This window comes from Balaenoptera ricei, chromosome 19 (assembly GCF_028023285.1).
Source record: "Balaenoptera ricei isolate mBalRic1 chromosome 19, mBalRic1.hap2, whole genome shotgun sequence".
Classification (NCBI taxonomy): Eukaryota; Metazoa; Chordata; class Mammalia; order Artiodactyla; family Balaenopteridae; genus Balaenoptera; species Balaenoptera ricei.
Window position 1 is genome coordinate 10,331,000 of NC_082657.1, and position 24,789 is coordinate 10,355,788.

The following is a 24,789-nucleotide window of genomic DNA, read 5'->3' on the forward strand; positions in this document are numbered from 1 at the left end:
CCGGGCCGGGCCGGGCGGGCGGCGGGCGGGGGCGGGGCGGCGGAATTCCCCGGCGCCGCCGGCCTGCGCGCTCATTGGCCTGCACCCTGTCGTTACGTCACGCCAGGGAAACGGGAAAACCCCCACGCGTCACGTGGCCTCGGGGGCGGGGCCGGCCGGGAAGAGGAGGCCGGGGACACAGGAGGGGCCCGGCCCGCGACGATGCCCATTGCTCTGGTTGAGACCACTGAGTCCTGCTTGGGGCCACTCACAAGCTACCCATGGAGCAAGTAAGACGACTGAGGCCTGCCCACCCCAGGTCTGCCAACCGGACTTGACCTGTTGTTTCTCTGGCTCGAAGGGAAGCTTTGGGATCAGGAGGTTACCAGGGCTCCGTAGCTGCCAATGATGATAATCTTTTCGAAACCTCCGTGGTCTCTCTACACCTCAGTTCCTTAACCTGAGTAAATCGGGAGTGATCATACGTAAAAGTTTAAAGCTAGGATGTCAGGATTTCAGCTGTAGGACTTGTCTGTTTTGTTCCTTGCTGTATCCCCAGCACCCAGAACAGCACCTGAAAAACAGTAGGTGCCCAATAAGTTTTTACTAAATGAATGGATGGATGTTTTATTCCTCCCCACAGCTCCTCCAAGTTTCCTAATAGCCCGTAGCACTTTCAGCTCAAAGGCTCAGTAACTTAGTCCCGGAATGGTAACAGCGTAGCCCCCAGGATACATATTGAGCTGAGTGCCTGACCCCTGGGCTTACCTGGGGGCTTCACAGATACCTCACACCTTGCACCAGCATCAGAGGAAGGTGCTAGAATTGGAATTATTGCAGAGAGGAGGAGACTGAGGCTCAAAGAGGGGCAGCCATTTGGTTAGATCACAGTTCTAGGCCTATTCCTAAGAAAGACGGGATGACATTAGGTCCCAGCTTGGATGCCGGGCACCCTCAGACCACAGAGCCAAGGTTTGACGTCCTTTGTCTCCCCGTGAAAATTCTGAGTGTTCCACCTCTACTCTTCATGGCCTACATGGACTCACTGATGCAGTCGACATACATTTATTGAGCACCTGCTGTGTCCTGCACTGGGTACGATGGCACAGCACTCACCAAGCCAGCCCTGGCACCTGCTCGTAGGAGGCAGACTAGTCTACAGTAGTTCTCAAGGTTGTGGCCCAGCCCTTCAGGTGATATGATGCAAGCTCAAGTTGGAGAACGACTGCTATAATGCAAAATACGGAGCAGACTTTTTCTGCAAAGGGCCAGATAGCAAATATGTTCTGCTTTAGGCTTTGAGGGCCAGACAGTCTCAAAACTCAACTCTGCCATAACACAAAAGCTGCCAAAGACCATACAGAAACAATGAGCATGACTGTGCTCCAATAAAACATTATTTTATGGACACAGGAATTTGAATTTTGTATAACTTTCATGTGAAACAAAATATCCTTCTTGAGATTTTTTCCAACCACTTAAAACATGTAAAAATTACAGAAAAACTGGAAAATGCTGGTTTTGGCCTGCAGGCTGTAGTCTGCATATGACAAGGGCATTGCCTGAAACGCTATGATTTGAAGGTTCAGAATCAGGCTGCCTAAGTTCAAATCCTAGCTCTGCCACTTACTAGGAGACCTCAGGAAACTGACTTCATCTTTTTAAGCCTCTGTTTCCTCATCTGTAAAATGGGTCTAATAGTAGGATGGTTGTGAGGATTAAATACTAATAATAGTTGACACTTGTATAGACCTCTTCCATATGCTAGGAGCTGTTCTAGCACTTTATGTCACATTACTTTGTGAGACTTTGGACACATTACTTAATTTCTCTGGGTTTCAGTTTTCTCATCTGCTGTCGTGAACATCTGACTTAGAGTCATTGCACACAGGGTAACAGTACCAGGCACTGCTCCAAAAGCTGGGGACACAGCACACAACACAATAGACAAAAGCCCCTGCCATCATGGAACTGAAATCCAAGTGGGGGAGACAGATGGAAAAGAGATAAGCAAATATATGTCTGATGGTGATAGCAGTCCTACAGAAGATTAAAGCAGGATACATGGCTTGAGTTTGAAGGGTAATATTTGGGTTAGGAAGTTTAGGGAGGGTCCAAGGTGACATCTGAGCAGACTGCTGAGACAGTGAAGGATCCATGTGGATATCTAGGGAAGAGTGTTCAAGTCACAGGGAACAGCAAGTGCAAAGGCCCTGAGGTGGGAACATGCATGGCATGTTGAAGGAACAAACAGCAAGGAGGCTGGAGTGGAGTGACAGCTGGTGAAGTAGTGGAGATGGGTAATATTAAATTTAGGAAGCGAACCACATGCAGCACTTAAGACTAGAGCTTGGCTCATGATAAGAAGTGTTGAACAGTGGCTCCTACGTGTAGGAGTAGAAGCCTACCTGATTCCCCTCTGCCCCTTGAAATGTCAGGCCTCACAACTGTTTGTTAGGTCAATGGCTGAAAGGACATATCAGAAGTCCTCAGTGTTCAGGATTTCTGTGGGGCTCTGAACCCCATGAGGGCAGGCTTGGGGCTGTCTTGATCCCTGCTGTGTACACAGAACCCCCAGCTCAAAGCAATGTCCAGGGGAGGGGCTCAGGGAACATTTGTTGACTGACTGTATGTCAGTCTCTCCACCGATGTCTTAATGCAGGCCTCATCAAGGTCCACACTTCTGGCTGTGTGCCTGTGTCTGTGAAAGTCGGGATTGTGCAAACGTGCACTCAGCAAACGTTCCCAGAGCCACTCCTCTTGTGCTGTGGACACAGCAGTGACCAAGACAGCTCTGGCTCTGTCCTCACAGGGCTCAGTCCAGTGGAGAAAGACCTGTCTCCAGCTAGTGATGACCCACAGCGGGCAGGGCTGGGATGTGGGGACCCAGGGAGCTGGTGGGTGGGGGGCAGTGTCCCAGAGGAGGTGGTCAGGAAGGGTGTCCTGGAGGAGGAGCCATGGAGCTACAACCTGGAGGATGCATAGGGTAAGGTGAAGAGTTGCATGCCTGGAGGCGTGTTTCAGTTTAGGGAAGGGCGCCAGGAGGTAAGCGGTCACAGCTAGTTAGAGCAAGGGAGATGAGGCTGTGGGAGTTAAGAAGTCCCCTCCCCCCCAAGGTATCGTTCACCAGTTAGCAGCCTGGGCTCTTCTCCCAAGGGTACTGGGGAGCCATGGTAGGTTCTGAACAAAGAACGGCCAGGGTCAGGTTTGTGCTTCAGAAAATTCTGGCTGCTGGGGGCTTCCCCGGTTGGTCAGTGGTTAAGAATCCTCCTGCCAATGCAGGGGACATGGGTTCGATCCCTGGTCCGGGAAGATCCCACATGCCACGGAGCAACTAAGCCTGTGCACCACAGCTACTGAAGCCTGTGCGCCTAGAGCCCATGTTCCGCAACAAGGGAAGCCACCACACTGAGAAGCCCGCAACTGCAACAAAGCTCGCCGCAACTAGAGAAGGCCTGCGCACAGCAACAAAGACCCAACTCAGCCAAAAATAAATCAAAAGTAAATTTTAAAAAAATGGTTAAGATGGTAAATTAAAAAAAACAGACTCCGTGCTTCCACTGCAGGAAGCACTAACTTCCACTTAGTTCCTGGTCCAGGAACTAAGATCCAGCACGTGGCCCGTGCTGGATGAAAAGTGAATGGGAGGGGCAGGGGACCAGGGAGGAGGCTGAGTTGGGATCCCAGGGTATGAGGAGGAGCCTGGACCGGGTGGTCTCAGTGCAAGTGAAGAGGTGAGAATGCCAAACAATTGTGGGGTACAGTTGACAGGCCCTGCCAAAGACTGTGGGATGAGGATTTGGGCAGGGGGTAGGCCAGTGAGTTTAGGTGGCCTGAGAGCCCACACACCACTTGGTTCTATGAGCTCAGCAGGTACTGATGCACAGCAGGGGAGGGAGTGGAGCAGGTCTGTGGCTGTGGCTACCTCAGGGATGGAGCCTGCAGAGTGTGTGTGTGTGTGTGTGTGTGTGTGTGCATACACAGGTGTCTGCACACAACTCTCCTGGAACCTCGTGGATTCCCTGCCTGGCTCTGCAGGGCACTGTGGTGTTGGAGCCCAGGGGAACCTGGCTTGGTTCTCAGCCCCGGGGCTCCTCTCCCAGAAGTGTTGATGAGACCACACCCCCTCCCCCCCAAAAAATAAACCTGGGAATGTGGGGTCCCAACCCCTCAGAGTGCAGGGACACCCAGGGGCCTCAGTCTCCTCATCCATAAAGTGGGTGAACAGTTCTGGTACCCAGCTTGTTGGGAAGGCACACGCGCCACACACCAAGAGTCTGGCTGGGTCCTTGGCACAGGCAACCCGGAGGGTGCTGATGGCACCCCAACAGCTATGGCCGCTACAGCTGGGCACCACTCTGAGCCAGGATTCACTCGCAGGGTCCCCTGGAGACGAGCTCATAAGCCCAGAGAAGCAAGGTCAGGCAGCCAGGGTCCCAGGATTGCTGAACAAGGCAGGCTAATGGGACTGTATCAGTGGTGGGTAGGCGCTCCTGCCCTGCCGGGCTGTGTGAAGCCAGGAGATAATCAGCGGCACAGGTGAGGCTCCACGCCTCGGCGGGCCTCGTGGTTAAGAGCACTGGTGTGGTGAGGTCGTGGCGAGCAGCTTCCCCATCTGTGAAATGGGGATGGTTACGGAAGCCCCCTCAGAGGGCTCCTGGGAGGGGGAGAAGGAGGAGAAAGGGGCCTGGCCCAGAGGGTCACTGTCCCCAGTTTAGCATGTCCCGCGTCCTGCGGGTCTCCCTGCCAGACTCAGGAGAGCCACCCCCACCTGCTCTCCAAGGTGGCAGGGGAAGGAAGGCACAAGATGGGGGGCTCTGTTGAGTTTAAGTTAAACACCCATATGAATTTATTAAATCCAGACTGTGTTAAAGGGCGGCGGTCTGGGAGGAGGGAGTGGTGGGGGATCGAGGGACAAGATGATGGACGGCCGTGGGTGTCCCACAGAGGGGCCTGGCCCCTGCCCCGCCTGGCCCACCCCCTCGGCAGTGCCATGTCAGCTTCACCATGATTCCCGATGGTGTTGGGCTGGCGGGGCGAGATGGCTGGAAACACGGAGGGACAGACAGACAGACGGCGCCTCCACAAACGACGCACCCTGGCCCCCACACCACACACCGGCCCCGGCCCGATCTGTCCAGGGAAGGGGCGACCGGGAGGGGAGGCGAGGGGGCCGGGGCGGCGGGGGTGGGGGTCACCAGGAGCGGCTAATCCCTTTTTTTGTCCTCTGCCGGCTTTGGAGGGGCTTCCTGGGGCTTGCTGTCAGAGCTGGCCCCCTGGGTGGGCCTGGTGGGCGGGGGTGTGGAGGCCTCCTCCCTGGCGGCGGCGGTGGTCGTGGCGGGGGCGGGGGCTGGCGGAAGGGCCCCTGCTGCTGTTGGGGCCTCGCCACTCATGCCAAACTCGTTCACCCGCGTAGGGTCGACGCGGTAGATCCACCGTTGGTAGAGGTAGATGAAGAAGACCACATCTGGGGGTGGGGTGAGGGGGCAGCGTGAGGGGAAGGGGCAGGGCCCACCCGGCTCACTGTCAGGCTTGGGGCGGGAGGGTCCTGCAAAGAGTGGGCTGAGCCCCCACGCCGAGGCCGGCGCTCCTCCCTCAGACCAGGGCCCTGCCCGTGCCCAGCTCTGGTGGGAGCCTGCCGGCCAGCCCACCCACCTGCCCACCAGGCCTCACCGTCCCGCAGGCAGCCGATCCGGTACATAACAGGCATCTTGATGACAAAGGCGAACAGGTCATCAATGAAGGTGTTGAGGGCCTTGTAGGTGAGCATGCGCCAGGGCAGGTGGGCCACAGACTTGAGCTTGTAGTTGATGAAGAGCTGGGGTGTCATGGTGATGAAGCCTGCGGCGGTGAGGAAGGGACATCCATGAGCAGAGGAAGGGGCGTCCTGACCCTCCACCTCTTTGACTGCATTTCTGGCCTCTGTCCCTTCACTCACTCTGTTCCAGCCACACTGACCCCCGTGCTGCTTCCAACACCCCAGGCACATCCTACCTCAGGGCCTTTGGACTTGCTCTGCCTTCTGACACCAGATCTTTGCACAGCTCCTTCCTTGGCACCTTTCAGGCCTCAGTTTACATATCATCTCCTCGGAGAGGTGACGATGGAGCTCAGGGACACCTGACCAGCCTCCATGGCCCTCTCACTCTGGCCCCTTCAGGGCACTCATCACATGCTGTAACTCACTTGTCTGCTTGTTTACTCTGTCCGATGCCTGAGGACGAGGACTGAAACGCACTGTCCAAGGCTTCCCGGAAGCCCTCCCTGACCCCTAGAGTGGACCGGGCACCTCTTTGAGGCTGTCCACGTGCCACCCCTGCTCCCCCTGAAGTGTCCCTGACCGGAGACAGGTCTGTCTCCCGCACTGGACCCCAAGTGTCAGGAGGGCGGGGCCAGGCTGACTCGCTCACTGCCGAGGCCCCAGCACAGCCCGACACGGGGCTGAGGACTGCTGCTGGACGCCTGCCCTGACTGCGGGGGCCGCGTATGGTGAGGGCCTGCTCACCGAAGGTCAGCAGGAAGCCATAGAGCATGCTGAGCACCCAGGAGTACCAGCCCTTGTGCTCCAGGTACAGGAGGCTGTAGACGGCATAGCAACCCAGGAGCGGGAAGAGGATCCAAGACAGGTACCGGAACGCCATCTGTGGGGCACAGGGTGGGGCTGGGACCCAGCTCCTTGGGCCCCACCTGGCACCCCTGCTCCCCGCCCTCACACACCCACACCTGGTCTGGCAGGCCAGCCCGGGGGAATTTCCAGGTGGCCCTGGGAACTCTGGACTCGGCCAGGAAGTATATGTGGCAGGCAGGGGACACTAGAGGGTATGACGCAAGCCATGAAGCATGGGCCTGTCAGCCGACAGGCAGACATCATAGTCCGTGCCCTGGGCCCCCAGGAGCGTGTGGGTACCTGGAGACCCTCCCTGGGGCCCACTGTGGGGGACACTCACGTCGTCATACACTTTGGTCGAGGACTCAACGTATGTTGACTTGTCTTTGAAGGTTGGGCGGGGGAAGAGCCCTGCCACCTTGCGCTCCCGGTCCAGCTGCGGACAGGGAGGGAGGCTGCAGTCAGCTGCCACGCTGGCTCCTGTCCCCCAGGCCAGTTCCAGCTCCTGCCCTTCCCCACCGTTCCCAGTTCCCCTGTCCCACGTGTGACCCGAAAAATCCCCTGGTGCGAAAATCCCCTTGGTCTTGGGAGTGTGGCAGGCGTTGGGAATCCCCTAGGGGCCAGCTCCAGGGTCTGGCCGGGCCACACGACCCCGCTCCCAACCCCTGGCAGCTTCTGAAACAGCATGGCAGCCTGGCCTTACCCGGACATCCATGACCTTGGTGATCTTCCAGAGGTCGATGAGGACCCCGATGAAGACGCTGACCTGGACCACGAAGTTGGTCTCGTTGTCCAGGATATAGAGGAGGACCACGAAAGACTGGAAGACGCCAAAGAAGACGGAGCGCACGGACAGGCCCTCCAGGGACTGCCGGCTGTTCCAGAACTGGATATCTGTGCACAGGAGTTGGGGAGGAAGCTAGGAGGGTGAGGGGCCTCCGAGTCCCTCCCGCAGCTCCCTCAAGCCCCGTCCTCCTCAGACCCCCGGGGCGGCGCTGGGTCTGCCGCGGGAGAAGGGTGCACACTACTGCCCCTTCCGGTGACAGTCTGCTCCACAGGCGCCAGCCGGAGCCCCAGGCAGGCAGGATCTCTGCAGTCTCACACTGGACACACCCTGCCCCCCAGGGTGCGGCCGGTCCCTTGACTGGCAGTGATGGTGGCGGTGACTGCTGCCATGTTCCGGTGCTCCCCAATCGCTAAGTGCCACATCCCTAAGGCCACACAGCCTGACCTGTCCACCGTGGCGCCGTGGCGCCGTGGTGCCTCCGCTGGGTGGGAAGGTCTGGGACGTGCACTTCCAGCCCACCACCTCTTCCAGCTCACCACCCCGAACCTATGAAGGAACCAGCCCACATTCCCTGGCGATCCAGTGGTTAAGACTCCACACTTCCACTGCAGTGGGCGTGGGTTTAATCCCCAGTCAGGGCACTAATATCCCGTATGCCACGAGGTGTGGCCAAAAAAAAAAAAAAAAAAAGGGAACCGGCCCACAGACACGCTCAGGACATGCACAGGGGCCATGGCCTCTGCTCGCCAACCAAAGCTCCTTCCAGCACTACTCTCCCAGGCCCCCGCCACCCCCCGCAGGGCCCAGCTCAGCCCCTCTCCCAGCCCTGGTCTTCCCATCGGCCAGACGAGGAAAACGGCACCACTGGACTCTGCCCAGACTGTGTGTCCAACACCTGCTGCCACAGCAGGCCGACCCAGCACAATGCCTGTCTTCCAGGCGAGAAGCCGTGCCCGAGGTCACACAGGGGCAAGACCCGGGTGCTGGCCACCCACCCGGCTCTGACTGATTCCAGAGCTCCAGCACACCTGGCAAGCTTACACCTCTCCCGTCAGACCATCAGACCCTGAAGAGATATGAAGGGGACACTCACAGGACCCCCCCAGTCCTAACTGGGAAGAATGCGTCTGAAGACAGGGTTCTGGTGGGGGTGGGTGGATCCGAGTTCTGCCTCAGACCAGAGAGGCAGCAAGCACGGGGTGTAAGGCCGGGCTCACCCAGGGCCCATGCCCTTGCTCTGTGACCCTGAGCAAGTAACCACCCCCTCTGTGCCTTCATTCGACATTAGGAAAAAAGGGACCCTAGGGGAGCCGGCCTGCAGTCAGCAGGAGCGTTTGCAAGCACGCGCCACCCCGGCACAGCCAGGGCTCCACGCACCACGGCTAAGAGCCTCCTCCCTACTGGGCCAGCACCACTTACTGTTCGGTTTTGATGCCATAATTTTCCAGAAGGTAACTCAATCATGGTAATGTCCTCTTAATAAGAATGATGATGATAATAATAATACCCATTACTACTGCCACTTCCAGAAGCTGCAGAGCAGCAGGCCTCCTTCAGACCGGGGTTCTCTAGGGAAGGAAGAAGTGGCCAGCAGGGCCTGGAGTATGAGGTGGGAGCTGGAGCAGGACGCCTGGATCTAAATCCTGGCCTTGCCACTTGGGAGCTGTGTGACTGTGGGCAAGTAACCAACCTCCCCAAGCCTCCGGGTCCTTGCTATGATCGTGGGGGTAACGACGCTTCCTCACGGGGCTGTGGCTGCAGGGCCTCAATGCGCTCACTGGAGGGCGCTCCAACCGTGCCTGGCATGTGGCCGGTCCCCCTCAAACGCTGGCCATCACCACTGTTGGCCTTTGGAACCTCGGGGCCCTCTGGGACAGGGCTGTCACTTTCCCACTCAGGTGGGCCCTGTCCACTCAACCCGAGGGATCTTCCCCAGCAGGCGGCCTGCCGGGCAGGGCGGCAGAAGCAGCTCTGGGGCTTCCCTGCTCCTGGCCTTGGAGTTCCCCGGCCCAGCTTCCTGGCGGCCCCGGCCTGGCCTTTGCCACAACACCAGGCCCAGCCCCTCCGCCAGCACCACGCCCGGTAGATGGGAGTGTCTGGGCGGGAGTTGGCGGCTGCTCACCAGGCCTCTGGAGAGTGGGGCTGACAGGCCCCAGGTAGGGGGAGGGCCCGAGAGGAAGAGGGAGGGAGCAGGCCCTGTCCTCCCACCACACACCCCCTTGTCCCCAGTCCCCCATGGCCTCTCACAGGGTCCGGGGTCCCACCCTTACCGTTCTTGAAGGCCAGGAACTCAAAGACACTGTGGACAATGGACACGATGATGGTGAGCGCCAGCAGGTAGGGGTTGGTCTCCAGGAGGGCAACCTGGGGTTGGGGTGGGGGAGATGGCTGTGAGCGCTGCCGTGCCCCGGCCGGGGGCTGACCGCTGCAGTGCCTTCATTAGCCGACCCATCTCTCCTTGCTCTGGGCCCCAGAAGAACCTGCTGATATTCCCCAGACCTGACCCCGGGGCTTCCCAGCGGGGTGTGGTGCTGGCCGGGAGGAGAGCAGGTCAGAGATGGGCAGATGGGCACAGAGAGGCGGGCGAGGGATGCACGGAGAGGGAGGGAGAAAGATGGAGACAGAGGAGAGATGGGGAGACAGTGATGGGGGTAGGGAGAGAAATAACTGAGAGATGAAGGGACTGTCAGAGCCAGGGACAGAAACCCAACACCAAAGACAGCCCCAGGCAAGCACAGACCAGGCTCAACAAGACAGACACAGGCAGAGAAGAATGATATTCAAGGACACAGTGAGAGGGAGCAGACACATGGAGTCAGAGCCCAAAGTCAGGGAGGCAGAACATGGGGCCGAAGAAGCAGGGAGGGGCAGATCCAGACCCAGAGGGCCGGGCCCTGCAAACATAAAAACCGTGACAAGGAGGACCATGGGGACTTCCCTGGTGGCGCAGTGGTTAAGAATCCGCCTGCCAATGCAGGGGACACGGGTTCGAGCCCTGGTCCGGAAAGATCCCACATGCCGAGGAGCAACTAAGCCCGTGCAACACAACTACTGAGCCTGCGCTCTAGAGCCCGTGAGCCACAACTACTGAGCCCGTGCTCCGCAACAAGAGAAGCCACCACAATGAGAAGCCCACGCACCGCAACGAAGAGTAGCCCCCGGTCGCTGCAACTAGAGAAAGCCCGTGAGCAGCAATGAAGACCCAACGCAGCCAAAAATAAGTAAATAAATTTTAAAAAAAAGGAGGAGGACCATGGAAGCCTCAGAGGCAGGACCCCCAGAGTCAGCCAGAGCCAGAGGGCCGAGTGCCTGTTTCCTGCCCACTGCAGGGAGGGTGGCTGGGAGGTTGTGAAACTGTGGGCAGGGGAGCATCAGCTAGCAGTCCCCAGGCCGGCAGCCTGGCCCACTTCCCCTTCCCCTCCTGCCACCCAGGAAGGGGCTGGGAAGCTCCCGCCCCCCCTCCCCCCACCTACCCACCTTCACCGAGTCCTGCTCCTCATCTGACTGCTCGTACAGCTCGTCGCCCAGGAAGTTCCAGGGCGACTTGGTGCTCTGGGCGGCGTAGAGCTGCCAGCGCCAGAGCGAGAGCGGGCAGAAGGAGACGCGGAGGGGCAGGCTGGCCAGACTCTCGTTGATGGGGTAGTAGTCCTTCTGCAGGTTCCAGTAGTCGTTGAAGTAGATGATGGGGTAGTAGTCACCGCTCACGGCATCAAACTTCACATCTGCAGGCACGCAGGGCAGGGGTTACCGCTCAGCCTGGACCAGAGGCCACAGGCACCCACGGGGGTGGGGAGACCCCTCAGCCTCTGGGGACAAAGGTGTCAAATTCGGATGTTTGCAGGGACCCAGTGGGGCCCCCGGGACAGAGACTGGGGCACAGGGAACCTTCCTGGGCTGTGCCAAGGAGTCAGGGAGAGGGCAGGCTAGGGAGGGCTGGGCAGGCCCTGGCTGAGGGGACAGCTGCAGCTCAGCTCCAGACTGCGGCTGCCCCGAGGCTCTCCACGCGTCAGGCTTTTGTAAAAGAAGTCAGAAACCTGGGTTCCTAAGTGATGCTGCCCCAATTTCCAAGGCTGGCAACAGATGCACCTTTTCCGAAAAAAGCTCATGGCTGGATGAGACCATTCTGGGCACAAGGTGGTCAGGGCTGGGGTCACCAGGCGGTGTGGGAGGGAGAGAAAGGGGAGTGTCTAGAGGGGTGGGGCAGGAAGCTTGGGAGGGTGGAGACCTAGTCAGAGATCTCGGGCTGGGGGTGGGGCCAGGAGACAAGAAAACGGCCTGGTCAGGAGCCCGAGTGGGCAGCCGGGAGCTCACACTGGTCCAGGGGAGGAGGCACGCTGCCCTTCACCCACGGCGTGTGGTCGTCCACAATGTTGATGGTGATGTTGGGGTGCCAGTGGGAGATCACCTCCACAGGCCCGTAATCCTCGGCCCTCTGAGGGGAGATGGGGGGGTGGTGGGTCTCAGAGGCACCTGCTCGCTTCCTCCTGAGGACTCCCGTGACAGTCGCGACAGAAGAGCAACCACCGCAGCGACTGCTGGCCGAGGGCTCACCCTGGCCAGTCCCCGCGCCAGCCTCTAGACCCCGCTGCCCTGGCTCCCCCCAGCCACCTGACGGAGCAGAAAACCCAAGCCTGCCCATCTGGACGGGACGGCGCACCAGGCTGCAAAGTGCAGCCTCGTGACCGCACAAGTGTGGGACCCGCGTGCAGCCTCCATACTCAGGGGCCGCCCTCCCGCCCGGGACCACCTCGTGGAGAGAGCAAGACTCTTGGTGCCACCACGGGTTAACGTCCCCGGATTAACCGGGAGTATTCCTTCTAGAGCCACGTTAGCGGGTACCTCGTCTGTGCCGGGCCAAGCCCGGGCTCCGGGGTCCAGCTGCTTGGGTGTGAATCCCAGCCCTGCCACTTCCTGGCTGTGATACTTCGTGTAAGTCTCCCTGTGACGGGACCCACCCAACAGGGCTGGCGCGAGGCTTCCAGGTGGGCGCGTGTCCGGAGCACAGAGCACCCGCCCTGCCACTGCTGGAGGTCAGCTGTAACCTCGCCGGCAACACCCCCACTCCCTGAGAGCTAGCTCTACGTTCTAACCCAGTTTCCAGGGAGGGAAACTGAGGCTCAGAGAGGTGAAAGCCCCCGGCTGCCAGCGGCTCAGTGGTGGTGTCAGAAGACAACCCCCGTGGTCCGGCTGCTGGGCTGGGAACGGGCCGGACGGCACCCCCAGAACTCGGCGGCTCTGCTCGTGCTTACCTTGATCATTTCTGGGTCAGCTTCCGTCTCTCCCGTCAACAGGTTCTTGGTTTTCTGAAACCGCCGGCGCTTGTATTTGTTGATCACTGAGGGCGAGGAGGCAGGGAAAGGGGGTGGATGTGAGACCTGCTGGCACTCACGGGACCCAGGCCCCAGACCTCTGCCCACCCGGTTCCCGGCTCCCACTCTTCCACCTGCCAACCGGCAATAACGACAACCAGAAAGCCTGCACTGCCTTCTCAAATCTCACCCCAGCCCCAGGCTCCCCATCTGTACAGCGACACCGGCATCCACCAAATTGTCCCAGGAGTCTCCTCCTCCAGGATTTGCTGCATCTGTTCCATCAGCCCATCCCCGGTGAATGTCCCCTCCGGCACATGCCTCAGATCCGAGCACAGCCTCCCACCTCCAGAGCCCCACCCCAGGCCGGCCACGGCGCCCCCTCCTGGATGACCGCAGTCACCTCCTCACTGGCCTCCCAGTGGCCACTCTTGCCCCTAAGACCCAAGTATCTGATCGAGTCATCCTACTGCCTCAGAATCCTAGACAGCTCCCGCTGCCCCGGGCAGGGCCCCTGAGGTGCTCACCACGGCCCCACCAACCTCAGCCCTCGCCACCTCTCATCCTTGCGCACCCCACTCCTTCCTCCTCAAGTGCGCCGACCTTGGGCCTGCAGACGTGCTGCTGCGCCTCCCTGGCAGGGACCCAGCATGGCTGGAATCTTCCTGGTTGGCTCCTTCTCCCCCTTCCAGCCCCTGGTTAAATGTCCCTTCCGCCCACTCCACTGAAGGCGGCTGCCCGGGCGTGCTCCTCGCCATTTCTGTTTCCTTCACAACAGTTCATCACGACCCACTGGTGCACCTGCCCACTGGTTTACTTGTTTGCTGTCTGTCCCCTCAACCAGTCTGCAAACCCCAGGTGGGGCTGGGCCCGTTTTGGGCCCTGCCGTATCCCCCCACAGTGACAAACAGCAGGATTGATAAATATAAACAGGTGGGCCGAGACAGGGCCGGAGAAGGCCGAGAGCCGCCAATGTGAGAAGTACTTGGGCGCTGTGAATCCCCGGGCAGGAGTGGACCTCACTTCCTCTTGCAGCGGCCAGGTCAGCCACGGGCTCCCTGCCACCCTGCCCCAAACCCTGCCAAGACATGCCAGGAGGACAGGGCTGGCGTTCGTTCACGCTCCATCTCCCCGCCTCCACCCTGGTCTGGGTAACTTTTCCGCTTCTCCTTATGCTGGGACAACACATGGCCTATCCCTCCTGTGATTTCTCCATCCTGCCCCCAGGTGCTAGGGAGAGATGGGGAAATGAAAGAGGGAGCTGGCCAAGAGCGGGGGCCCTGGGGTCACATCCTGGCTCTGTCTCCCATGAACTGAGGGACGTTGGTGAGCTCCATCACCTCCCTGGGCCTCAGTACCCCCTCCGGAGAATGGGGATTAAAGCCTCGCCTCTTCTGGGCAGGACCACTGGGAAGTGGCTCTCTGCTCTACGGAGCCCAGCCAGCAGAGCACCCCTGCATGTCACACTGACACACGCCACAGGGCCCAGATCCCTCCCACCCGCTCAGAACCAGGGGCTTCTGGATTCTATGGACGAGCTCAAGTTCAAAACCACTTCTGGGAATTGACTCAGGGTTTCAGCCCGGGGGCCAGCTGCTCTTATGGTTCCCATGAATATCATCTCATCACTTCTATCACAATTAACGCATTTGAGACCTTGCTCCCACGTCAGGGGAAAGCAGTAAACACCCAAGGGTGGGCATCCTGGAGAATAAATTCCCCGGGTACATGCTCCGCTGTCTTCCACACCCATGAGAGGCTGTCCAGGGAAGGGAGGGACTGTGCCCGGCCAGCCCCAGAGGAGACAGACTTTGGCTCAGGTGGAGAACATTCTGCAACTTGGCGGCATGCAGATGGGGTTATGATATGAGATGGACCTGGCTTCCGTAGGGAGGAAGAAGCCCCCTTTTCTTGGAGTTAAACTATACCCTGAGTACTGACAATGTGGCTGGTTGAGACTGAAATGTGCTGTGAGTGCAAAACACACACTGAAATTTGAAACCTAGTGCAGGAAGAAGAATAGTGGAGAATACCTCATTAATTTTTTATACGGATTACATGTAGAAATGACAGCACGTTGACCTCAATAAATTACTAACATTCATTTTATGGTCTTTTTTTTTTTTTTTAATGTGGCCACTTAGAAAACTTACAATGCCTTCTGTGGCGGGCACCGTATCCCTCTGGGACAGTACTGTGCTAGAGTGCTGACCACTGGCCCTTTGGGGAAGAGAGGAGGGGGCTTTTCCGATCCCACACTGTCGCTCTGTGCCCTGGAGTGGGCCGGCGGCCAGCTCCGTGTCCCTTCAAGCCCCTGCCCGAAGGGGGCCCAGGTGTGAGGCAAGCCTGGGGGATCCCGCTGGCTTCTCAGGTCCACAGGCTGCAGATTCTATTTTGCAGACCACACCAACATCTGTCACACTGACCATGAACACAACCTCACCACACAGTGACACGATCACATTCACCAGAGACGAAACCACAACAGATGCTGGCACTGAGCGTGGCTGATGGGTGTAACTGGCACGCAAGCCAGCAGCCGCCCACCGGGGTCACATTCAAAGCAACCGCTGAAGCATCAGGCACATGTAACCCAGACTTTCGGGGACACCTCTGTGGGGATGGCCCCTGCAGGCCACACCCCCTCAGCCCGCCTCTGCCCGCATCTCCGCAGATGCGCTCCGTGGAAGCCAGCCAGCCAGCCAGCCGGGCGCAACGCCCTACAGAGCACGGTCCGCAGACATACTTGCTTAGAACAGCGCTTAGCACACCTGGGGGACTTTTCCAAATCAGCTTTGGGTACTGACATACGGTCACTAGAGTTTTGTTTCCTCCAGTGTAGATGGTCACAAAAAAAATTCTCATCCTTTGGGTTATTTTTATACCAAAAGAGGTAGGAAAAGACCTAACCCATGCAAATTAAAGTACATCTGTCGCTGCGCCACAAAAAACAGCCAGAGGGATCTTAACCAAGTCCACAGGCGCAGCAGAATCAAAGTGAGGTGGGGCACGCAAAATTCACATGAAGGGAACGGGGGGCTTTCGGGAGGGGGGTGTGGGGGGCTGTCTGTCCTCTAGATCTGCTGAAACTGAAGTGCAGCGAGAGAGTCCCACAGCTGCCGATCAGGAGACAGTGGACTCAAGGACAAAAGACACAAAGGGCAGGCAAAAAAATGCCAACAATTATTAACCTCCTGGAAAAGGAGATGTTGGACAGGAAAGGAAAAATAAACTACACACACCGTGTGGTTCAGATGGGAAGAAGAGTCACACACTCAAAACCATTTGAATGCTGAATATGAATCTAATCAAATTATGTTCCTGAGTTGAGATTTCCTCTTCCAGAGTAGGAAGTCAAGACATAATGTCAAAACTGAAAAACCAAGAAATTGCATTATCATCTTATTATTGGGAGCCTTGGAGATCAAGTAGCAGAAACAGCTAAAGCAGTTGCCTGTGGGGAGTGGAAACTGGGGGAACACAAGAGGGGGAGAGCAGGAGACAGATGAGTGTCGCTGTCTGGTTAAATTACTTGAATTTTAAACCATGTACTTATAACAAGAGATTAAAAAAAATTTTTTTTAAAGAAGATGCCCTGGGCAGACAGAATCTCAGTTTCAAAATGAGGCCGTGTTAGAAGTCCCAAATGGCCACAGTTCTGACCCAGGGCTTCTTGGGGCCACCGGTAGTCCTGCGGTTTGCTCACACAATCAGGATTCTCAGGGGGGCACCAGGAGGGTGGCCAGCGAGGTGAGAACGGGGCCTGTCCGGTGACGTGGCCCTCACCAGCTTGCCTCGTCAAGGCAGGCCCTACTCAGAGGTGCACGTGCGCGGGCGGAGGCTCACAGCGCAGCCATGCAGGATGCATTCACACCCGCAGCCTGGGAGCCTCGCACGGCCCCGCAGGAGCCCCCAGGGAGGCCACTGTGCAGCACCCATTCGAGAAGCGGCCGACACAGATGCAATCACGGAGAGCACACCGGATGCAACTAATGGCAAAGGGCCTCCGGTCTCCCTCTGCTCATTTAATCTAGCCATGGTTCTCTCACAGACTATTCTGGAGTGTCTGCTCTACCAGGCCCGGTACTGTGCACACGCCGGCCTCGCCCTTCCTCTTCTCGGAAGTCCCTTTCTCCACCTGCTCTTTCTAAGCCGATTCCTCTCCTGCCTGCCCACAGGTGTCCAGAGGCATGGAGGGTACGCAGGGTTCGAGCCCGGCCACCAACCCCAGCCTCCCTGAGCACAGGGTTCCTGCCTGCCCTCGTGGACCTGGGAGTCCAGGCCCGCGGCACCACGGGGGCCCCAGGACGGAGAGGGACTTACTCCGAGACGTGTGCACCGTGGCGAGCCGGCGGTACAGCGCCTTCTGCCGGGGGTCTGGGTGGAAGCCGCTCTTGGTGAAGTAGACGTGGATATAGATGGAGCCGTTCTGCTGGACGCTCTGCAAGGCGGTCCGACGGGGACAAGGAACAGTGAAGCCCCTCATGACGCCCGCCCCCCCACGGCTTCCCCACCCCCGTCTACTGAGTGTTCAGGGTGGGCAGTGTAGTTAAGTGGTTAGGGGCCAGACACTGGAGTTAGGCTCAAATTCAAAACCAGGCTCTAGCACACAATGGCTGTGTGGCCTCAGGCTTCGCCTCGCTGAGCCTCAGGGCCCACCTGCAGGACGCAGATCCTCAGCACTGAGGGCACGGCAGGGCTGTAAGGTTTATCTGAGAGCGCTGAGCGCGGTCACTCAAGCACAGAATAGGAGCTCAATAAACGTCAGCAGCCTTAATTCATTAAACGGTAAAACAATGAAGGCCGGATACCACTCTGGCACTTCAAATGGTAACTGCCCAATCCAGTGAGTTCACATCTGTATAACTCATGTAAACCTTGCGCGCTGGGTCATGTTATTACCCCATTTTCCAGATGCGGTGACTGGGGCTCACACAGAGAGGCTACGGGCAGCGAGTAAGTGGATCCGAACCCCGTCTGTGGGCTCTCCCGTGGCCCTGCCTCTCACCGTCTGTGTCCTACCTCTCTGCCCGGGCCTTTCACCTACTATTCTCAACCCCCTGCCACACCCACCCAGATGAGGAAACTGAAGTGGGGTGGCCACCTGCCTGAGGCGCAGGGCGGGTGGCCGAGGCCACACTGCAGCCTCTCTGTCTGACCTTCGTGGTGAGCTGGGATTCACCTGGCCACGCTGTGTCCTCACTGCCCTGCCTTTTAAGTCCACCTCTGTGTCAACCATGTTTTTATATTTCATGCTGTTTTCACATCTGGCAGGGGAGAGACCGCCCCTCCCAGGGCCAGCTGATTCCTGGAAATAATAAACAACTCGCCTGCCTCTGAACATACCTTTAAAATGCAAGCCAACAAACCCAAGTCCACACCCCAACCACCCCCTTGATCTCTCACACACCAGGCCGCACTGAATCACTCAGGGCAGGTACCAGACAACTACAGACCACCCCTCTAGCCCAGAGCCCGCACGTCAACCAAGCAGGCCAGTCCTAAGGTGTTTCCCCACCTGCCCTGCCTTTCCTGCGGAAACCTCAATAAAGGCTTCGGCCTAGGCCTCCCCTTGCCCCTTCTGCTCCTGTCCAAACCTGGTGCTTCCCCATGTGGCCCTGCGTAGTGTGGTGGGCCCCCTCCTCTCGGGAAATGTAAGTAGTAAATTCTTCTTCCGATGGCATTGGCCTGTGTCGCGGCTCAGTCACCTCCACAAATTAAAATCAAGTACAACTTAGACACTCTCCCGCCACAGAGCTGGGAAGGAGGGTGAGCACCAAGTCCCTGCAAGCAGCTCTCACTGCCTGGCTTAGTGCCCCTCTGTCCTCCTCGGATCTGGGGTTGGGGTCTGGGGGCCGGGCGTGAGGTCTCGGCGGGAGCCACCTCTCAGCACGGGCTGTCCTGTCTGCCTCAGAAAGAACGCATCCACCACTGCTTCCAGCTACCCAAACAGACCCAGACAGAGCCGGACAGAGCAGAGATGCTCCCTCCTTCCCAGGAGACTGAGGAGAAGACTTGATGGGGAGAAAGGAAGGAGAGAGCAGCCCCCAAGAGATGTCAACATTCACAGATTCATCAAATTCACTGATTGTTCAACAGCCGCTGATTCTGCACCCAGTCCTCTGCTGGGCAGAGCTGGGGACAGAGCTGTGACCAAGATGGTCCCGTGGGGAAAACAGATCCATATTCAGGTAGTGACAACCCCCCAGAGCTGGCACGGCTTGGGTTGGGGAGCCTAGAGAGGGTGCTGGCTGAGCCTGAGTGTCAGGGAGAGCTCCCTGGAGGAGGCGGGATTTGAACTGGGGCTGTCAGAGTCCGGAGCCAGACAGCCTGAGTTCAGTTCAGTTCACACCGGCTGTGTGACCTCGGGTGGGGCCTCTCTGTACCTCAGTTTCCTCATCAGTCAAATGGAAATAATAGTTCCCACCTCCTAGGGTTGCTGGGAGGTTTCCACCAGTCAGCCTAGGCTGGTGCCCTGTACGTAGTAAGCACTTAATCAACATTAACTATTATTTTCAAACCAGGCTGGCTGACTGGCCACCCCCAGGGATGATTACTAATCTTTCACCGGTTCATACCACAGATTTACACAACCCTGAAAGTAGCTGGGAGGATCCTAGGCCAATTCCAACTCCATCCACATGGAGAGGTGGGGAAGACAAGGCTCAGAGACCTCAGGGACCCGCCTGTGGTCACAAAGCATGTGAACTAAGAGGAGAGCCAGGCTTGGAACCTGGACTCCCGATTGCAGGACTGGGAGTTGGTTCAAGGAAATGCCCTCAGTGCTAGCCACGCAGCCCTGGGGCCAGGAACCAGAAGCCGTCCCACCTGTGGAATGTCGAGCTCAGCAAAGTGCTCGTAGCAGCCGTCTGAGTTCTCGCCACTAGTCCAGTCGCCATACACAAGGTCATGCTGCTCCCAGAAGAGCGCTGATGTGGCATTAAAGTCTGTAAAGTGCTCGTGCTCTGAGATGTACACGTGCAGGTTCTGTTGGGAGGGGAAGTGGGCGGAGCTTAGTCAGGGCTGCTTATAGGACCCTCTGAAGGCTGACAGATAAAGAGCGAGGAAGAGCTGCGGCACTAACAGCACACTAACATGAACAATTTGCGGGGGGGGGGGGGTGTTAGTGGAGAGAAGAGCAGCAGCTAGTAGAATAACCTTTCTCTTTCCTCACACCCCCACCACGTCTGTCCTGGTCTGAGTCTGTGACGTCTAAGAGCAAAAACAATTAAACAATGGCCAGCCTGCCAATTAGAATTTGGGGTTAGAAAGGATCCGGACCTCCCTGAATCATCTTCCCTCTCAGCCTCTCATGGGCTTCTTGGTCAGAGCTCCGCAGGCTTATGGATAAAGCACAGTCAAGATGCGCAGGAGTGTCAGCCGGCTACTGAGAACCGAGGGGAACTGGGGAGCTGGCCTCAGAACTCCTTCCTTTCCCAAGTCCCCGTGGCCATCTCTGTCCAGAGCCCAGAAGGCCCACTGATAAAGAACAGCTGAGTGGTGGTCACCCTGCTGGCCAGAATTCCATGAAATCAGGAATCCCAGAGCTGCAGAGAACCGCAAAGGTGGGAGAGGTCGAGATTACTGAGGTTAGAACACCTGTTGCAGATGCTCCTGAACAAAGTCCTTCTACCCAGAAAGCATACCATCACAAACCCAAAAGAATTACTTGTTCCTTATAAGTGTCACTTGAGTGACTCAGATTTCATGGGCTGAAGATGCACCTGGAGTCTCTCAACCCTGGACCCGTTCACAGACCTGACAGTGACCAGGGACCGCGTCTGTCCCGACAGCCCATGTCACTCCCCCACACCTTCCCCCACCCGCTCCTCTCCCGGGTCTGGCCTCCCAGCTGGTGGTTACCATTAAAGTGTCTTTGGGGAACAGGTTGCGGCTGGCGACACGTGGGGCTCCTCCGGGGCCTGCCTGGTCCTGAGGGGCCGGCCCTCGGCGGAACCAGCTGCTGATGGCCCAGATGATGAAGATCCTGAGGAGGCAAGCAGGGAAGGCGGTGAGTCCCCATGCCTTTTCTTTCCAACGTGGATCTGCTTGACCTTCCGACTCAGCACCTGCCGGGGCCTGACCTGGGGGCTGATCAAGTAGGGAGGGTCCCTGAGAAGGCAGGTGCAGGGCTGCTGAGAAGACAAGATGCCCCCAAAGGCCATGTCCGGGGACAGACCCCAGATGCCTGGCACTGACTCCCTGGAGTCTGGTGGCCACAGGGTTGCAGGGGCTTCGACCCTCGAAACCTCAGAACTAGGAAACCTAACGTCCCAGTCCCCTGGAATCCCAAAGTGTGAGAACCCTAGAATCTGGAATCCCAGCATTTTAGAGACACAGACATTAGGGAGAGCAACATTTCAGAACTTCAAATCAACTGAAAACTGCAGAAGCAAACAGTAAGTAATGGGTGAGTCCCTATTTTTAGTAACACTGGGCTAGGTTATTCAGACCAACTTTCCTGTTGGAAACAACTTGAAAAGGCTTGATAAAAATTAATATAGTAAGAATATACTAACACCAGTTTTACACTTACAATTATATATCTTGATATAGCAACATATTCTATATGTTCTTCTATTTTCTTATATATTTTTAATCAAGTTTATATATATAATACACGTAAACATATATTCTTTTTGTAATTAATTAATTATTTAATTTAGTTATTTTTGGCTGTGTTGTGTCTTCGTTGCTGTGCGTGGGCTTTCTCTAGTTGCAGCAAGCAGGGGCTACTCCTCGTTGCGGTGCGCAGGTTTCTCATTGCGGTGGCTTCTCTTGTTGCCGAGCACAGGCTCTAGGTACCTGGGCTTCAGTAGTGTGGCACACGGGCTTAGCTGCCCTGCGGCATGTGGGATCTTCCCAGACCAGGGCTCGAACCCGTGTCCCCTGCATTGGCAGGCAGATTCTTAACCACTGCGCCACCAGGGAAGTCCTTCTTTACTTCTTTGGTTCCCATCTTCCTTTCAGTTTTTGCCAGGTAAGTCTGCAGTCTTGTCCATTCTTCAGTGCTTTTAAGAATATATGTTTACGGGGCTTCCCTGATGGCACAGTGGTTAAGAATCCACCTGCTAATGCAGGGGACACGGGTTCGAGCCCTGGTCCGGGAAGATCCCACATGCCGCGGAGCAACTAAGCCCATGCGCCACAACTACTGAGTCTGCACTCTACAGCCCCCGAGCCACAACTACTAAGCCCTTGTGCCACAACTACTGAAGCCCGCGTGCCTAGAGCCCATGCTCCACGACAAGAGAAGCCACCGCAATGAGAAGCCTGCACACCACAACGAAGAGTAGCCCCTGCTCGGCGCAACTAGAGAAAGCCCACGCGCAGCAACAAAGACCCAACGCAGCCCCCAAATTAATTAATTAATTAATTAAAAAAAAAAAAGTAAAGGAACCCTGGAAGCTTCTTCTTTTTTTAACTGAAGTATGGTTGATTTACAATGTTGTGTTAGATTCAGTTTCAGGTACACAGCAACATGATTCAGTTATATATACACATATTTTTATATATATATATATTATTGATAATATATGATATAATGTGTATATATATTCTTTTTAGGATTCTTTTCCATTATATGTTATTATGAGATACTGAATATAGTTCCCTGTGCTATACAGTAAGTCCTTGTTGTTTTTCCTTTTTTTTTGGAAGCTTCTTTTTTGTGTTTGAGGACATCTGCTAGGTGTTTTGATGGGTGAACAAAAACGCCAGCCCAGGGCCCACACAAAGTAACCACAGACCTACTCTATGAGAAGCTAAGACTCCACAGGGCTCCCCGCCAAGGACAAGGGGAAGCAGGTGTGGCCTAGCCCTCCTCAGAGTCGCACACCAGGTGGGCACAGCCAGAGCCTTGAACCTGGTACAAGGAGACCCCGAATGACAATGCCCCAGGCAGCTAGCAGAGGCAAAGCAAATCCTCTCTGTAGGAAAACAGGTTCATCCTAGGCCTGAAATGATTCCTATAAACAATTTTCCAAGTATGATGATCAACACACAGCCAAAGACAAGCCAGGAGCACAAGGAAACAAGACTCTATGAGTGAGAACCAGCAGAAACAAAAACCAATCTACCCAATGGCACTGTGGTAACCTAAACGGGAGGGAAGTCCAGAAGGGAGGGGATATCTGTATGTGTGTAGCTGGTTCATTCTGTTGTGCAGTGGAAGCTAACACAACATTGTAAAGCAACCATTTTCCAATAAAAATTAAAAAAAAAAAAAAGAAAAAAAAAGAAACCAAAATTTGAGATGCTCAGGACTGGAGGTTTCAGAAGGTTACAAAACCCTCAAAATGTACATTGAGAGCGCGCTTCACAAGTATCCACCCTGAATAACATGATGGAAAAAAATCAAAGTAGAAACAAAATGACACTTAGCTAAAACAAATATATTAAGAGTCATTTTCTCAATTTACAAAATTGAATAGACATAATACACAGTCTTTGAGTTGTAAATGAAGTGGAGATATTTACAGGATACACTGTTTAAAGAGAAAGGAAGATGAAGGAAAGTGCACAGAGTAGCCATCCATTTTTGTGTAACATACTAGGTTAAAACAAAAGCAAAAACCTGGGCTGCGGGAAAGAGAAGTGGGAGTTAGTGTTTAATGGGGACAGTTTCAGTTGAGGAAGATGAAAAAGTTCTGGAGATGGATGGCAGTGATGGCTGCACACTAATGTGGATGTACTTAATGCCACAGAATTATACACTTAAACATGGTTAAAATGGTAGATTTTGGGGCTTCCCTGGTGGCGCAGTGGTTAAGAATCCGCCTGCCAATGCAGGGGACACGGGTTCGAGTCCTGGTCTGGGAAGATCCCACGTGCCGCGGAGCAACTGGGCCCGTGAGCCACAACTACTGAGCCTGCGCGTCTGGAGCCTGTGCTCCGCAACAAGAGAGGCCGCGATAGTGAGAGGCCCGCGCACCGCGATGAAGAGTGGTCCCCGCTCGCCGCAACTGGAGAAAGCCCTCGCACAGAAACGAAGACCCAACACAGCCATAAATAAATAAATAAATAAATAAATAATTTTTTTTAAAAAATGGTAGATTTTGTTATACATATTTTGCCACAATAATTAAAAAAAAAACCCAACAATTTGTCATGCACCTTTACGTCAACATAAAAGTAGAGAAAGGTATAAAATACACATCAGACTTTAGAATGGATTCCCTTGGTTTGGGGGAATAAGGAAGGCCTAGGGGTAAGCAAAAAAAACCAAAATGCCTCAAAACACAATACTATCTTAAAAAAAATTATGAGCAATAAAAGCAGCATGCACATGAATCAACATGGGAAAGGATCACCACCAATACAGTAATGATGAATGATGGTTACCTTCAGGTGATTTTTTATTTTCTTCTTTATGCTTTTCTTTTTGAATACTTTTTAATGAACAAAAATAAAAGCCCCGGACTTCCCTGGTGGCGCAGTGGTTAAGAATCCACCTGCCAATGCAGGGGACACGGGTTCGAGCCCTGGCCTGGGAAGATCCCACATGCTGCCGAGCAACTAAGCCCGTGCGCCACAACTACTGAGCCTGTGCTCTAGAGCCCGCGAGCCACAACTACTGAAGCTTGTGTGCCTAGAGCCCGTGCTCCGCAACAAGAGAAGCCACCGCAATGAGAAGCCCGCGCACCGCAACAGAGTAGCCCCCACTCGCTGCAACTAGAGAAAGCCTGCGCACAGCAACAAAGACCCAACACAGCCAAAAATAAATAAATAAATAAACTTAAAAAAAAAAAAAAAAAGCCCCACAATAAAACTGTAGCAGACTGCTAGTTGTTTCCCAATATTCATCTTTCCCTTTTCACTCAGAAAGAAGACTCTTAAATTTTAACTGGATCCCTTGGTTACCTGGAATAAAGACTACAAAATCCAGCCTTACAGCCAGGTGTGGACACATGGTGAAGTTCTGGCCAATAAAATGTAAAAGCAGTGTGTTTACTGGACTTTGGGGAAGTGTCTTAAAGAGAAAGAGCATCCCTCCTTTATTTCTTCTTCCCTCCTGGAATGTGGACGTGATGGTCTCATCCTCAGCACCCATATTAGGCCATGAGGATAAAGGGCAAAACCTAGCAATGGTGGAACAAAGAGCAGGA

General features: G+C 55.8%; 1 protein-coding gene across 1 annotated transcript in view; it reads right to left on the reverse strand.

Annotated features, from left to right (window-relative positions):
- Positions 1-4,804: 4,804 nt before the first annotated feature.
- The window catches only part of CLPTM1 (CLPTM1 regulator of GABA type A receptor forward trafficking), a 29,526-nt gene continuing 9,541 nt past the window's right edge, over positions 4,805-24,789 (reverse strand). Inside the window, exons 3-14 of the mRNA XM_059906176.1 lie at positions 20,546-20,669; positions 19,511-19,669; positions 17,006-17,123; positions 12,623-12,708; positions 11,685-11,805; positions 10,851-11,095; positions 9,644-9,737; positions 7,290-7,480; positions 6,927-7,022; positions 6,485-6,620; positions 5,653-5,820; positions 4,805-5,446 (exon numbers count right to left, since the gene is read on the reverse strand). Coding sequence (XP_059762159.1) covers positions 5,187-5,446; positions 5,653-5,820; positions 6,485-6,620; positions 6,927-7,022; positions 7,290-7,480; positions 9,644-9,737; positions 10,851-11,095; positions 11,685-11,805; positions 12,623-12,708; positions 17,006-17,123; positions 19,511-19,669; positions 20,546-20,669 — 1,798 coding nt within the window. The 3' untranslated portion in view covers positions 4,805-5,186. The remainder of the gene's footprint in view (positions 5,447-5,652; positions 5,821-6,484; positions 6,621-6,926; positions 7,023-7,289; positions 7,481-9,643; positions 9,738-10,850; positions 11,096-11,684; positions 11,806-12,622; positions 12,709-17,005; positions 17,124-19,510; positions 19,670-20,545; positions 20,670-24,789) is intronic.